The following is a 13,915-nucleotide window of genomic DNA, read 5'->3' as shown; positions in this document are numbered from 1 at the left end:
ATCTGGTGAGACCACGAGTAAAAGAAATTACCGTCTAATTACCGGCTTTACAAAAACATATTTATTTGTGGAACTATTACAATGTTACAGGTACTTTTGGCGCGTTGTTCTATCTGATCTGATACTATCGCTGGTGACTGTACCACACAAATAAATAAATAAAGAATATTGCTTTCAAAACAACGATTTCAATAGGCAGACGGCATACTACAAGCGAGGTCGCAATCCCATATCTTTAAGATTTACGACTCTTTTATAGTTGTATAAAGCACATGTATCCTTGGTTGTATGGCAATGCATTTATTATGACCCGTTATATTTAATATCGTTACCTGACACTCCTGACAGTTTTGCATATGACATTATTACAAGGCCAGGTGTTAATCGTTTGTATGTTATATTATAAATATTATAATCAATTTAGTATTAGCATAAATAAGAAGTTATTATATTAGCATACAGGCGACGGTATATTCTATTAACTTACGCAAGTTGAACGATATCTCGGCGGTAGTTAGTATAATATTTAATATCGCTGGGACCATATTTTTGTATAACATTTTAAGTGCCAACTGTAAAACACAGTATGTGTGCACGCATTATGTGCTGTCTTTCGCGGTCGATGATATAGCCAATAGTTTACGGTTACCTATCTGTCATTATCGTTTTAAAGTAATTCCAATCTATGCCTAATGTAAAAATAAATTTAACAACTTGGTTGATTCGCGTATGCTCTTGCAATAATTTCAAATGTAATGTTATATCATATGTACTCATACATCAAAGAATTTACCTTTGAAGCAAGTACCTGCTGAATTTTGCATTGAAGCACTTTGGCAACAGAGTGAAATTAGAGTATTGATCCAAGTTCGGAGTTAACGCCAGGCCTCCAAAACTGCAATAAAACTTTTAAATTGCGAGCTAGATACCAGACCTCAACTTATTGGCAGTTTGATAGTGGAATCGCTCTGAAGCTCTGTGATGTATTTGTATACCTAACCTCGTTTAGCAAATACAACTTTATATCAGCGTTTGAAGATGTATTTTGGTTTGCACAAACTCAAGGCATCGATAAAGTATTTGCACTCGACAGCCTCACTTATAATGAGGTGTATTTCGAGAAGAGACGTTTTTTATGTGACAATCACGTCACGCGACAAAGTACAAGGTAACACTAACAACCTACGTTTGCATATTACCAGTCTGGTTTTATGTTGCCTTACTAGTTAGACAAGATTAACTTAAGCGCTAATGATTTTTTGCTACAGCGTGACGTAAAACTTTTTACTGAATATGTAAATAATTTTCACATGCTAGAACAAACTACCTAAACGAAATAACTGAATAAATACTCTCTCCTGGCGTGGGTCGGCTGGCCTGACAAGTACATTTTAATTATACTACCTCAACCGGACTCTTTTATTTCCGGGTTTAAAAAAATAGACCCTGTCACTATTCATGTCCGGCTCTCAAACTATTTCCGATGATTCGCTGTTACGTAGATAAATGACAGTCGTTAAAACACTACAGCATCTGTTTGATGACTGTGACACGAAAATTTACAAACAAGAAAGGCTTACAAGTTTTATTTCCCTCCTTTTGAGGTAACGTAAAGAGGGAAGTATATGAAATTTCCAACTAACTAAATCTTAACAAATCACTTTGAGTTTGATGTCGATCGCTTCAGCTTATTCTAGGTTTATAGGTTTCGCTTTTAAATAAATGGTTTTTGCAAATTGCAAATTTTGGAAAAAGGAAGCCTATGAACCTAGTTTTTGTGTTAATAACATTCTAAAAATCATGGAGAATGGAAAATCTTGAGAAGCGGAAAAACATTTTCTCTTTTTGTATAGACGAGTACGTGGTACGATCACGTCTGAAAATATCGATATAAAAAAGTGCCAAAAATATGTATACACGACTTTATTTCCCATACCTATATTAAGGTGGTGTATACATATTTTTGGCACATTTTTCGTATCGATATTTTCATATGTGACTGTACAACTGGTATACTCCCCTCATAACATTTTTGCCGAAGTTAATGTTATTTAGATCTCCTATTTCGTTCACAGGACTACAAGAAGCCCTTAGAAGAAAGTAGCCCTGCAATCCTGAATGCGTCGAAGATCCAGACACTATTCCACCGACTGCCCGACATACTGCAGTGCCACCTACACTTCCGTACAGCACTCGCGGACTGCGCGCGGACGTGGGACCGCGATGAAAAAATAGGTATGTTAAGACCTACGATTTTCAGGCCTTGGTCATATGAAGACCAGTTGGGTATGTCCTCATAGATTTACAGTGGTGTATCCATCTACCAAATCAAACTGCATCTGTAAATATTCTACTCAAATTAGGATTCAACCTGGCACTTGGCTCATTTTAAGCCGCAAAGTGTGAAAACGGTGGCTAATGTACGTAACCGACGTAGTATTAATAATAATACCATCACCGCTCAAAGTGTAATGCTCGATTCAGCATATTACACCTTCCGAGCCGACCACCTGTACTTGTTTACTGAGACGAGTTAGTTGTAAATTAAATATCTTATTATATTTTATCAGGGATCGGAAACCGGTATTTTTTGTATGGGAACGAAAACGGTATTTTTTCGTTCTTTGTTAATTACTTCATTTCTAATTAGGCAATCTAATAATACGAAGTCGTTATCTGAAAACACAACTGAGTCCTACATTTAGAGTATAAAATAAAGCGAAATATATGGTTATTTCGATGTTTTTGCAAAAAACCGGTTCCGATCCCTGTATTTTATGTCCCTTAAGATTATATAACATTCAATCAAACGTCTTTGAAAATGTTAAACTGTATCCTACCTATGAAGCTCACAAAATTAATATTTTTACAACTTTTTATATTTCACTTAACACAACATTGCGAGAGTTTGTGTAAATATTAGTTGCTGTTTGTACAAGGTCGTGCTCAAGACCTTGGATTACCGTCACTCGGCTCAAGTGTCAAAAACCTTGCTGACATTAAACGTAAGACTAAAACTGGTGACCACCCATTTGGCAATCGGTTTAGCACCTGCGTAGCGAATAATTGCGGATTAATATCGACCGTAATGAGCTTACTGACATGATTAAAAAATACTTAAGCCATGTATGGAGAACACACGCACCGACAATACTCGAATGGTTGGAATGATTGTTGAAACACAACATTATTATGCAGGTTTGTTTATTTTCTTTTATAAATAATAAATAAATATTATAGGACATTATTACACAAATTGACCAAGTCCCACAGTAAGCTCAATAAGGCTTGTGTTGAGGGTACTTAGACAACGATATATATAATATATAAATATTTATAAATACTTAAATACATAGAAAACACCCATGACTCAGGAACAAATATCGATGCTCATCACACAAATACATGCCCTTACCAGGATTTGAACCCGGGACCATCAGCTTCGTAGGCAGGGTCACTACCCACTAGGCCAAACCGGTCGTCGAAATAAATTTTATATCACGATGGATTGGTATACTCACAAACAATAAAACGGGTCACCCGTCTGAATATTTTTGCGTGAATAAGACCCCAACAATTTGGAAAACAATACTTAATTTTTCGTTTAAAACTTAAATCACCAGTCCTGAATTTTAGTTTAGCACTGAATTTTACTAGTAAAAAAAATATAGTTCAAAAATTACGGACGAGTTGTTCCCTTGACACTCTTGTATGAAGGCAGAAGCCGAACCGAATTATTATGGTTAAGTAAATATTAAGATGATTCTACTGTACGTTTGTGTTTTCCCTTGCCACTCTTGTATGAAGGCACAAGCCGAACTGACTCATTTTGGTTAGGTGAATATTAAAATGACTACTGTACGTTTGTGTTTTCCGTTGCCACTCTTGTATGAAGACAGAAGCAGAACCGACTTATTTGGGTTAGGTAAATATAAAGATAATTCTACTGTACGTTCGTGTTTTCCCTTGCCACTCTTGTATTAAGGCAGAAGCCGAACCGACTTATTTCGGTTAGGCACCTAAATATTAAGATGATTCTACTCTACGTTTGTATTTAATGAATTAAATTATTGTTATAGGCGAGGTCTTCCTAAACGCGTTTTCCAAAGCCGTGGTGCTAGACGTGTACTCCGACTTCATCAACAATTTCTCCGTGGCCATGGAGCTGGCCAAGATGGAGTCGAAGCGCAAGAGCGCGCTGGCGGACTTCTTCAAGGTCAAGCAGATCAGCGCGCACGACCGGCTCTCGTTCTTCGGGCTCATGGTCAAACCGGTGCAGCGGTTCCCGCAGTTCATCATGTTTCTACAGGTAGCTAGCTAATGCGATTCCCACGCTGAGACGGATCCTCACGCCTCTTCGATGTGTGAGCGAGCGAGTAACATTGTCCGGCTCGCACACAAGAGCGGCGTGCGGATCCGCATCCAATGTGTCTAGAGACACGTACACATTTTTTTTTATAAAGCAACACTGGTGAAAAGTCTTCTCACCATTGTTTAAGCGCAATCACATCGTTTACAAAATGAGATTAGAGATGATTTTATCGAAAGAGAGCCTTCTATATTTAGAATTCTTTTTAGCTACACTCAGCCGCTCCGTAATACCATTCAGTTTGGGCGTGCGTAAGTCTCACAATTCCATACTCGTAGTTTTTATTTAAAAAAAAAAACTTTGGCATAACCATAAAATCCTTTCGCACTATTGAATTTAGTCACGTCCATGCCAAGCTCGAAGATGGAACACGTTTGCCTAACAATCGTACAGAATAGACTCAAAATTCCAAAGTATAAAACTTTATGGCTTTCGGCTTATGGCCAAATACAAAAGAACAAATGACATATCCTATAGCACGTGCTAATTGTGAAGCGATAAGTGCTTACTATTGACACGCGCGGAAAGGTTTAACACTCCTTTTGAAAAAAAATAAGCCGTGAACCATTAACCATTTTGGATTTTAAACAAGTTTGTTAAGAAAAATCTAAAAAATTGAACAATACGAAATGAAACTAGATTTTCTGGCATTTTGGAACTAATCAAGTGTTCACTCGAATTACATGTTGCAGTCGGAACTTTTAGCCTCTGTATTCACACTTAATAATTTATAAAACTTAAATGTAATGAACCACTGCTTTATTAAATTGTTCTCAGTAATTGCTTGTCAGTAAAAGCACAAAAAAATAATCTGTGTCATACCACACCAACGACATGAAAAGTATGCCCTATAATCACCACTTTAAATTCGTGTCTGTGTGGTAATTACAAATTAAGACGTCAAGTCCTTTTAAAGCGCTGATTATTTAAGCAAATTTGCAATTGTAATCGCTTTTATTGGAAGCGATAAAATTAACAACCTTGTTATTCCCCAATTAATGATTACAAATCACACTTTCGACCCACATTAAATCTGTAAAATATTTCACTTATTTGCCAATACAGGACTTATCTGAGAAATCTGTCGGTTTTGCGCAAAGTAATCCTCTGCGGCAGGCAGGATGTTTTGATAATTGAGTCATTTTACAAATTATGCAACTCATTTTTTGCAACTGTTATACAATTTACAATAATTGTACGAATGGAAATTGATAATACATACTTTAGCAGTTTAAAATTGCATTCAAATCATCTGGGTGTATGGCAGTAGTTTATTTATATTATTTATACCTAGTCTAGCCATAAATTCCGATACAAAGCTAATTGTCTCTAGAGACTAGGATTTTAAAGTTATTTTATAAAGTTTTATATAGTTAATAAAGGAACAAATAACGAATAAAAAGTCCCCAATTATTATTCCATGATGCCAGCCCTCACCTTAATACATGCCTTTTAAGGAACAAGCAAAGAGGGCCTAATTTAAGCACCATTTTTTGTGGAAATATTATATTATCTGATAAATGTTATTACTACATTTCATACGATTTTCGATGTATTCCTTGTCTGAATACAGATCTAAGGAAGCGGCAGATGTAGTTAACAAAGTGCTGCAAGATTATCATCTCGTGTATTTCATGGTTTTGTGAGTAGATCCAGATAAAAGGATAACTGAACCCAAGTTGTGCGAAAAAGTGACCCATTTTAGTGAATACACTTGCCCGAGTGTAATAAAATACCGTATCAGAGGCTTAAATTTAACCTATTTGCAACACCATATTCCAGGATAAAAGATTGATCTTTTGTCAAAGCTCATACCTAGAGGACGTAACTCCTATTCCCCAAACCTGGACATACATTAATTTTCCAAAGATATTGAGGCAACTTACAGACTCTCGGCAAGTCAATGTTTGATCCTGTAGATAAAAAAACAGTTATGTATCTTAGATAACAAGGCCTGCTCTACGCGACACATAAAAATAGTTTGTTATAGAAAATTATAAAAGCTATGGGGTCAAAATTCCTGACGGAGGTGGTGAAAAAGTCCTGCGTATTTCTGAGGCACTTCGCTGCTTCATTAAATATCACGTATTTACCCAAGAGATGACAAAATCGATTAATCATTGAGCACTTTAAGTTTGTGATAAGTTTGTCTATATAATATATAAAATATGTTTCAATAATTTTTAATTTATAGTAGTTATGTATAAATAACTTTGTTATAGAAATTATGGCTAGACTAGGAATATCGTATGGTTTAATACATGCCACTGAATACAAAAGGATAGAATATGTTTAAGCACCACAAATACTATTGGCCGAAACACAGTTAAGAAACTAGTGTTTCATTACGGTGTTCAGTTGATCATTTCTGGTTTTCCTTGTCAATTATACTTAAACCGAGAACTAAAATTAAATAGTGGCTAAAAGCTTAGAAGCTTTAATAATGTCCAAAAGAGAAAATGGTGTCTTTTAAGAGTTCCGGAATAACCTTATTTTTCTTTTCCAGGATTTATTAAAACACACGCCTCCAGGACACGCTGACCGCGTTGCTCTACAGAGGGCCTTAACTAGACTAGAAGCACTAGCTGACGCACTTAATGAAAGGAAAAGGGAAGCGGAAAGGACCCAGGTATTTGATTAAAGAATATATATATATAGTCTTCCCGGGGTTTTCTAATTATGGTTACAATCAGGTCAAAACGAGCGACGCAATACTTCTGGCGGCAGATAATTTAGTACCCGCCTGGTAGAGATTCTATATGAAGTCTTATAGTCGGCAAGCGATAGCCACGTGGTAGTGGAAGCATTCGGAGCGTCGGCTCTCGCTCCTATGTTGACTGCTGTTTGACATTGTCACTCGTCCCCGCTGTGGCCAGGGCTGGGTGTAAGTTTTGCCCTGAGCTGCTTGATAAGAAATCCATAAGCTTTAATTCATAATTCATAATTCATTTATTGCATTTTTAATCATGTGTTACATATGGTCTTACAAAGAGCGTTTTACAGCTAGTGTTCACATGAACCCTGTTAGGGTATATGGCAATATACTTATAACTAAAACTATTTATTGTATATATATTTTATATCTATTTATTATTTATATGTATTTAGTAATAATAGTGTCACACTAAGTGCTTGCTTTAATGCTTTGGTGTTGAATATGTTGTTATTATTTGTGTGTTGACTTAACCCCTCGTATGCGGGACCGGTTTCACAATTTGACACCTCAATTGCGGCGACATGACGCGAGTGGAGATCGCATCGACCGATGTTTAGAAATTGTGACTTATCTTTGATTTTTTGTTGACAGCTACTAATTAAAATTGTTTTTTTTCAAAACTTGGATAAACATAGCACATTATGCAATTCATTTCAATGACAATTATTATTCCAAAATATTTCATTTTTGATAATAAACTTGAAAAATGTATGATTTAGCCGATTGTGTCTTATTCATGTACCTATTTTGACATCTAGCAACTATAGTTACTCTGTGGAAACGAATGAACCGACAACCAGATATAATATGCTTTCCAAAAATAAGCTGTACTGCTATAGTTTAGTTAGAAAAAATAAAGAAAATCGCTTGATAACAAAAGTGGAATTATAACATTTTTCGTACCAATTTTCTTTTACATGTGTGCGTGTAAATTAAATGTTAAGGTGTTGCTGAAGCACGGATCCGTGCCATTTTAAAGAACTGTATTTGCTGAAGCACGTATCCGTGTAAAAACCAAAATCTATTAAACGCTTAGGCACGGATCCGTGCGATGAAAACAAACTAGTATCTGCGTAGCCACGGATCCGTGCGGCTAAATGGTGTTCTAATTCAGGAGAAAAAAACAACAGGGACATTTATATATCGGTTTCATTTCTTTTTATTTTACTTTCTAAATACCTAGTAGGAATATTTTAAGACAATAATTTATAATAAGTATTTTAGCCAAAATCAGAAACATTCTACATTTATGTATCGATTTATACAAACCCGAAGTCTTCCCGATTCACTTCTCTCTAGCAGAACCTCGTCCCGAAGCCGTAGGCTCCCTTGAGGAGTTTGTTCCACTTCAAGGGCCCGTATTGGAACTGACCAGTTACTGTTCTCGGGTTCAGTCATTTTTTCTACAAAATAAATATATAAGAGTAAATAAATAAATTTCAATAAACGTCTGTAAGCCTAGTGATTCTCCTCTATTTCGTCTTAAAATAATCAGAATACCCATTTTTAGTAAATCATTACCTGAAGTTCAAATGTGATTCCGATGCCAATGACTGTCGGTCGAGCAATGAATAATATATTTTATACATTTGATAGTAATCTATTACTCACGGACTTCCCCAAAGGGATTTACCCTCACCATATGGGTCCAAAGTTACGGGAGTATCCCTAGGTTGATTCTTAGTCTTTGTGGTTTGGGTAAGTCCCTTTGGGGAAGTCCAGGAGTAAAAATTAACCATCAACAAATAAGCAAGTCTACAATGAATGAGTAGACAATAATGAACTGTATTTGAAAGAACTTAAGCCCTTGTTACACTTGTCCTAGTTAGATTCCTAAATAAGTTAGTTTCTAAATTTAGTCAAGTCTAACCGCATTTAGCAAGTAAATTTACTACTGAAAAAAGTTAGGATCCTAATTAGGATGGTAGTTAGGAAACTAAAAAAAGTAAAGTGTAACAGGCCTTTTAATCCTAACTCAATATTTATCAAACTATCTTAGCCTAAATTAAATTTTACAGATGGTATTATCCGCTATTATCAAATACTCGACTTTTTCAAATCGATAGTCGGTCTATATATAATTATAAATTCAACTATTTACGTTGTTATTATCGAAAGGAGACCCTAATTCAGGCTTCAGTATCTTGTTATCATATCTAAATAAACAACATATTTCGTAACATGCTGTATATAAAAACGTGTCATAGTAAACAAATACTCCTACGCCTAAGCCCGGATCCGTGCCATTATAAACGACACTTATTTGCTTTGGCACGTATCCGTGCTCGCATAGTAAACGATCATGGCGGTCGCGTATACGTACACTAACGAGTCGCCATTTTTAATTGCGTATGTGTGCGTGGATTTTGAATACCACCTGTAAATTATTGAGTTTTATATTTTATTTGATTACTTTGTTAAAAAAAAACGATTTTATTTATAATCACAATAAAATTCTCTTCAAATTGATATAATATAGTAATTCGGCACACTTCGCAGATTCATAAAAAACACGAACAAACTCAACACCTTTCCAACCGTACCTTTAGGTCAGGTTTTTTATTAGACAATTAGGTATGTAGGATATCTTTGAGTTACTATAAGTTACCAATGTAGGTTCTAGATAAAGTAAATAACAATAAATAATAACATTCACTTACCTTCTCAGTTGCTTTTGGAAGCGTAGAAGACTTTTTGAGGCAGCAACCACACACTCACGAAAACGGTCATTCGACTAAAGTTCGTTATTTTTTTATGAATGTCAGATTGACATTTTACTGAGATTGGATGTTGTCTATGGTTTGTAGGTTCGTTTAAAATCGGTGTAAATTAATTTCAATCTATTTATTTGAGCAGTAAACTACAAAATTGAATAAAATGTGAGCATAGTAGTTTTGGAACGGATACGTGCTAACGCAATTCATGAACTGGCGCGGATCCGTGCCTAAGCATACGAAGGGTTAATGAACCTTGTGCAGGCGTTCCGCGCTGCATTACGGCGGTTAACGCGCGGCGGCGTGACGGGCGCAGGCGGCGCGGGCGGCGCGGCGCGCTTCGGGGCCGCGCGGCTGCTCGCCTCCCGCGCTGACAAGCGACATCTGCTGCGGCAGGATGATTTGACGCAGTTGGTAAGTTTGGGGCGGCGTAACTGCGGGTGCCAGCTCTCGACTATTTAGACGTGACTGGACTATGAACGTGTTCAAACTCCTCTCTGAGGCTCAGTTTACCGTATGGGTATACCTGAGATACCTCGACGTATCTGGCTTGGTGCAGTTGCGTATGCTAAAAGGAACGTTAGAAGACCGATGGTGCGCTTTAAAGACTGTGCTAAGCGAGACATGTCAGCATTTGAAATCAACCACCATGCCTGGGAAACCTTAGCTGAGGACCGTGATGGATGGCGCAAGCGTGTTGTGAAGGGGAGAAGGCTATGCGGCCAAGCCTGGTTTAATACATTAGATAGCAGAAGGTGTCGCAGATAGTAAACCGGGACTGGAACCTTAGGTGGCATGAGCTTTCTCTGCCAAAAATGTGGGAGGTCGTGCCGCTCACGCATCGGCTTCCACAGTCACCAAACCCGTTTAAACAGCATTGCCAAAATCGTCTGCAGTAGACGCAAAGGCCGGTGATGATACCTGAGATAACAATTTGACTTGGAATCACAAGTTATAACGTTTCTTTCACAGGAATTCAACCAATCAGGCGCCCTATCAAAATGCAAGCCGCGCCGCCTTCTCCTGCTCAACGACCTCGTCGTCTGCGTGTCCGTGTGCAACAGCGGCGACGACGCGGAGCGCCTCGGGCTCAAGTGGGCGCACCCCGTGCAGGACGTGGACGTGCTCGACACCGGCACCTCGCCCACGCTCAGCCGGGTGCTGGCTCAAGGTACCTGCCATTAACTATCGCTCGCTTCAAACGGCTGGACCCAAAGGAATTTGAACCTTATATATACTAGTTAGACAGAAAAAGTAACCAACGAGGAGGTCTTAAATAGAGTTCGAGAAAAGCGGTGCCTATTGAGAACCATCGAAAGTAGAAAAGGAAACATGTTGGGACACCTGTTACGACACATAGAATTCATCAAGACCATCATAGAAGGGTAAGTAGAAGGAAGGAGAAATAGAGGAAAGCCAAGAAGGGCATACATGGATCAAGTGAAGGAGAAAGTGAACGTCGTGTCGTATCAGGCCGTCAAGGAAGAGGCCAAAGAAAGGCATGCCTGGAGATTGCTTCACCGACAAGAGCGCAGCTCTTAAATTTATGATGATGATATACTAGTTATAGTCTGTCAAGCCATTTTAATTGCCGACTTTTTCTACTGACGGAAATGGCTTGCCAAACTATAAGTACTGTATAGAAAGTTCATATTCCTTTGACTTTAGTAAAACCTGGTCAGATTCCAGCGGTTTGATGTGAATCGTATATTATGGACGCGGATGGCGTGAAACAAACAAAGCATTCAGTTCCTCAGTTCAGGTGTTTTTGTTATGTCGTTATGTGTCTAATTTTACAGTTTTGCAGATAGATGACGTACTTTTATGGTAAATTATGACTATTTTATCTTTCCTTAAACAATTATGTAGATCCTAGTTTTATGTATTGGTATGGGTGAAAATATGTAAATACACGTATATGAATAAAAACGCATAGAAGCTAATTCTTTAGTATAGGTACGCTTCAATAACCCAGCAAAACATTGACTTTACAGTGCCTTGTAAATTGCGCTCCTGCTCATATTACCCTTCTCAATTATTTCCCTCCCATACTTAACTCTTTTCCATTCCAGGGATGAATCGAAGCGGCAGTCTCCGCTCCAACTCGAGCAATACGTCGCCGGCTACGGGCGACTCTCTCTGCAACGAGATGTCGACGTTGATGCACGACTACGAGACGGTGTCGCGCATGGCCGACCTCGCCGCCTCACTCAAGACGCCGTACCACGAGCTCGCGCCGGAAATGTTCAGAGCGTTGTTACAGAACATACAGCAGAGTATACAGGTGAGACTTGGTTACATTCAGTCAAATATCGCATGAGTATGTGTTTACACTAAGATTTAATACTTCTTAAAATTATTTGATAGGTTTGAAACGGTGACGTTATTTTGACATGTTATTAAGCACTTCTGATAATTTTGTCATTGAAATATACATATAAATATAAATATACGCTTTAAGGTCATACACGCTTTAAGGTAGTTTTTTGTTTACACGCTCTTAACAGTTATTTGTTTTACAAAAAGGCAAAGTTGTTGTTTAACCGCTCGTGCTAATATTGACACTCGAGCAAGCGAAAGAGTGGTTTGAGAAGTGGAATCGTGAGCGTTGCGAGGGTTTCAAGGTACGAGGGTTAAACAGACTTTGCCTCCGAGTAAAACACAAAATTTTTCTTCGCACCAACACTAGGAAAATACTATGATATACCAAAAAAAAATTCTCGGAAATTTTTCCTATTGGATGACGGCTTGCAATACAATATCTAGGGTTAATATTTCAATCTGGTATCGTTTGTTCCAGAAAAAAGACGACGAAATGGCGTGGGTGGACTCGTGCTGCTTGCAGCTGACGATCCGGGGCCGCGAGGAGCCCGTGACGTTCCGCGCGCAGGAGCCGGGCGCGCGCCTGGCCTGGGCCACGGAGCTGCGCCTGGCGCAGCTGGCGCAGGCCGCGGCCAACTCGCCCGCCTGGCGCCTGCCCGCGCCGCAGCACCCGCCCGCCCACAAGATGCCGCTCTTCGTGGCCGCCACGCCGGTGCACTCTTCCAAGTATCTCACGGAGGTGACTGTCACTTAATACAACTAAGCATGTCATCCGGTTCGCGTACTACGGAGTTGAGCTTAGCGTAACTAGCTCAAGCCTCAGCTAATTTTTTAAAATTTTTTTAGTATTTGATTGGTAATCTGGGATTGTCGTGTTGTTTGTATAGGTCCGCTGCGGCTGCTTCTACACGTCGTCGTCGTCCCCCCGCGGCGCGCCCATGCGGCGGGCGCGCTCGCTGCTGTGGGTGTGCGCGGCCGGCTCCGCGCCCGACAGCCACGTGGCCGTGCTCACGCACCGCGCCGCCAAGCTCAAGACGCTCGTCACGCTGCAGCTGCTCGACACCAAGGTATGCCATTACATCTACACGTCGTCGTCGTCCCCCCGCGGCGGGCGCGCTCGCTGCTGTGGGTGTGGGCGGCCGGCTCCGCGCCCGACAGCCACGTGGCCGTGCTCACGCACCGCGCCGCCAAGCTCAAGACGCTCGTCACGCTGCAGCTGCTCGACACCAAGGTATGCCATTACATCTACACGTCGTCGTCGTCCCCCCGCGGCGGGCGCGCTCGCTGCTGTGGGTGTGGGCGGCCGGCTCCGCGCCCGACAGCCACGTGGCCGTGCTCACGCACCGCGCCGCCAAGCTCAAGACGCTCGTCACGCTGCAGCTGCTCGACACCAAGGTATGCCATTACATCTACACGTCGTCGTCGTCCCCCCGCGGCGCGCCCATGCGGCGGGCGCGCTCGCTGCTGTGGGTGTGGGCGGCCGGCTCCGCGCCCGACAGCCACGTGGCCGTGCTCACGCACCGCGCCGCCAAGCTCAAGACGCTCGTCACGCTGCAGCTGCTCGACACCAAGGTATGCCATTACATCTACACGTCGTCGTCGTCCCCCCGCGGCGCGCCCATGCGGCGGGCGCGCTCGCTGCTGTGGGTGTGGGCGGCCGGCTCCGCGCCCGACAGCCACGTGGCCGTGCTCACGCACCGCGCCGCCAAGCTCAAGACGCTCGTCACGCTGCAGCTGCTCGACACCAAGGTATGCCATTACATCTACACGTCGTCGTCGTCCCCCCGCGGCGCG

General features: G+C 40.5%; 1 protein-coding gene across 1 annotated transcript in view; it reads left to right on the top strand.

The window, feature by feature from the left end:
- Positions 1-13,915, top strand: part of LOC133524225 (rho guanine nucleotide exchange factor 10) — a 42,634-nt gene that overhangs the window by 24,119 nt on the left and 4,600 nt on the right. Inside the window, exons 5-12 of the mRNA XM_061860123.1 lie at positions 2,076-2,235; positions 4,080-4,309; positions 6,876-6,998; positions 10,064-10,213; positions 10,772-10,970; positions 11,872-12,083; positions 12,600-12,860; positions 13,009-13,188. Of these exons, the coding sequence (XP_061716107.1) occupies positions 2,076-2,235; positions 4,080-4,309; positions 6,876-6,998; positions 10,064-10,213; positions 10,772-10,970; positions 11,872-12,083; positions 12,600-12,860; positions 13,009-13,188 (1,515 nt within the window). The remainder of the gene's footprint in view (positions 1-2,075; positions 2,236-4,079; positions 4,310-6,875; positions 6,999-10,063; positions 10,214-10,771; positions 10,971-11,871; positions 12,084-12,599; positions 12,861-13,008; positions 13,189-13,915) is intronic.

The sequence above is a fragment of the Cydia pomonella genome, chromosome 13, assembly GCF_033807575.1.
Source record: "Cydia pomonella isolate Wapato2018A chromosome 13, ilCydPomo1, whole genome shotgun sequence".
NCBI lineage: Eukaryota > Metazoa > Arthropoda > Insecta > Lepidoptera > Tortricidae > Cydia > Cydia pomonella.
The sequence above is the reverse complement of the archived record's forward strand: the minus strand, read 5'-3'. Positions and strand labels throughout refer to the sequence as shown.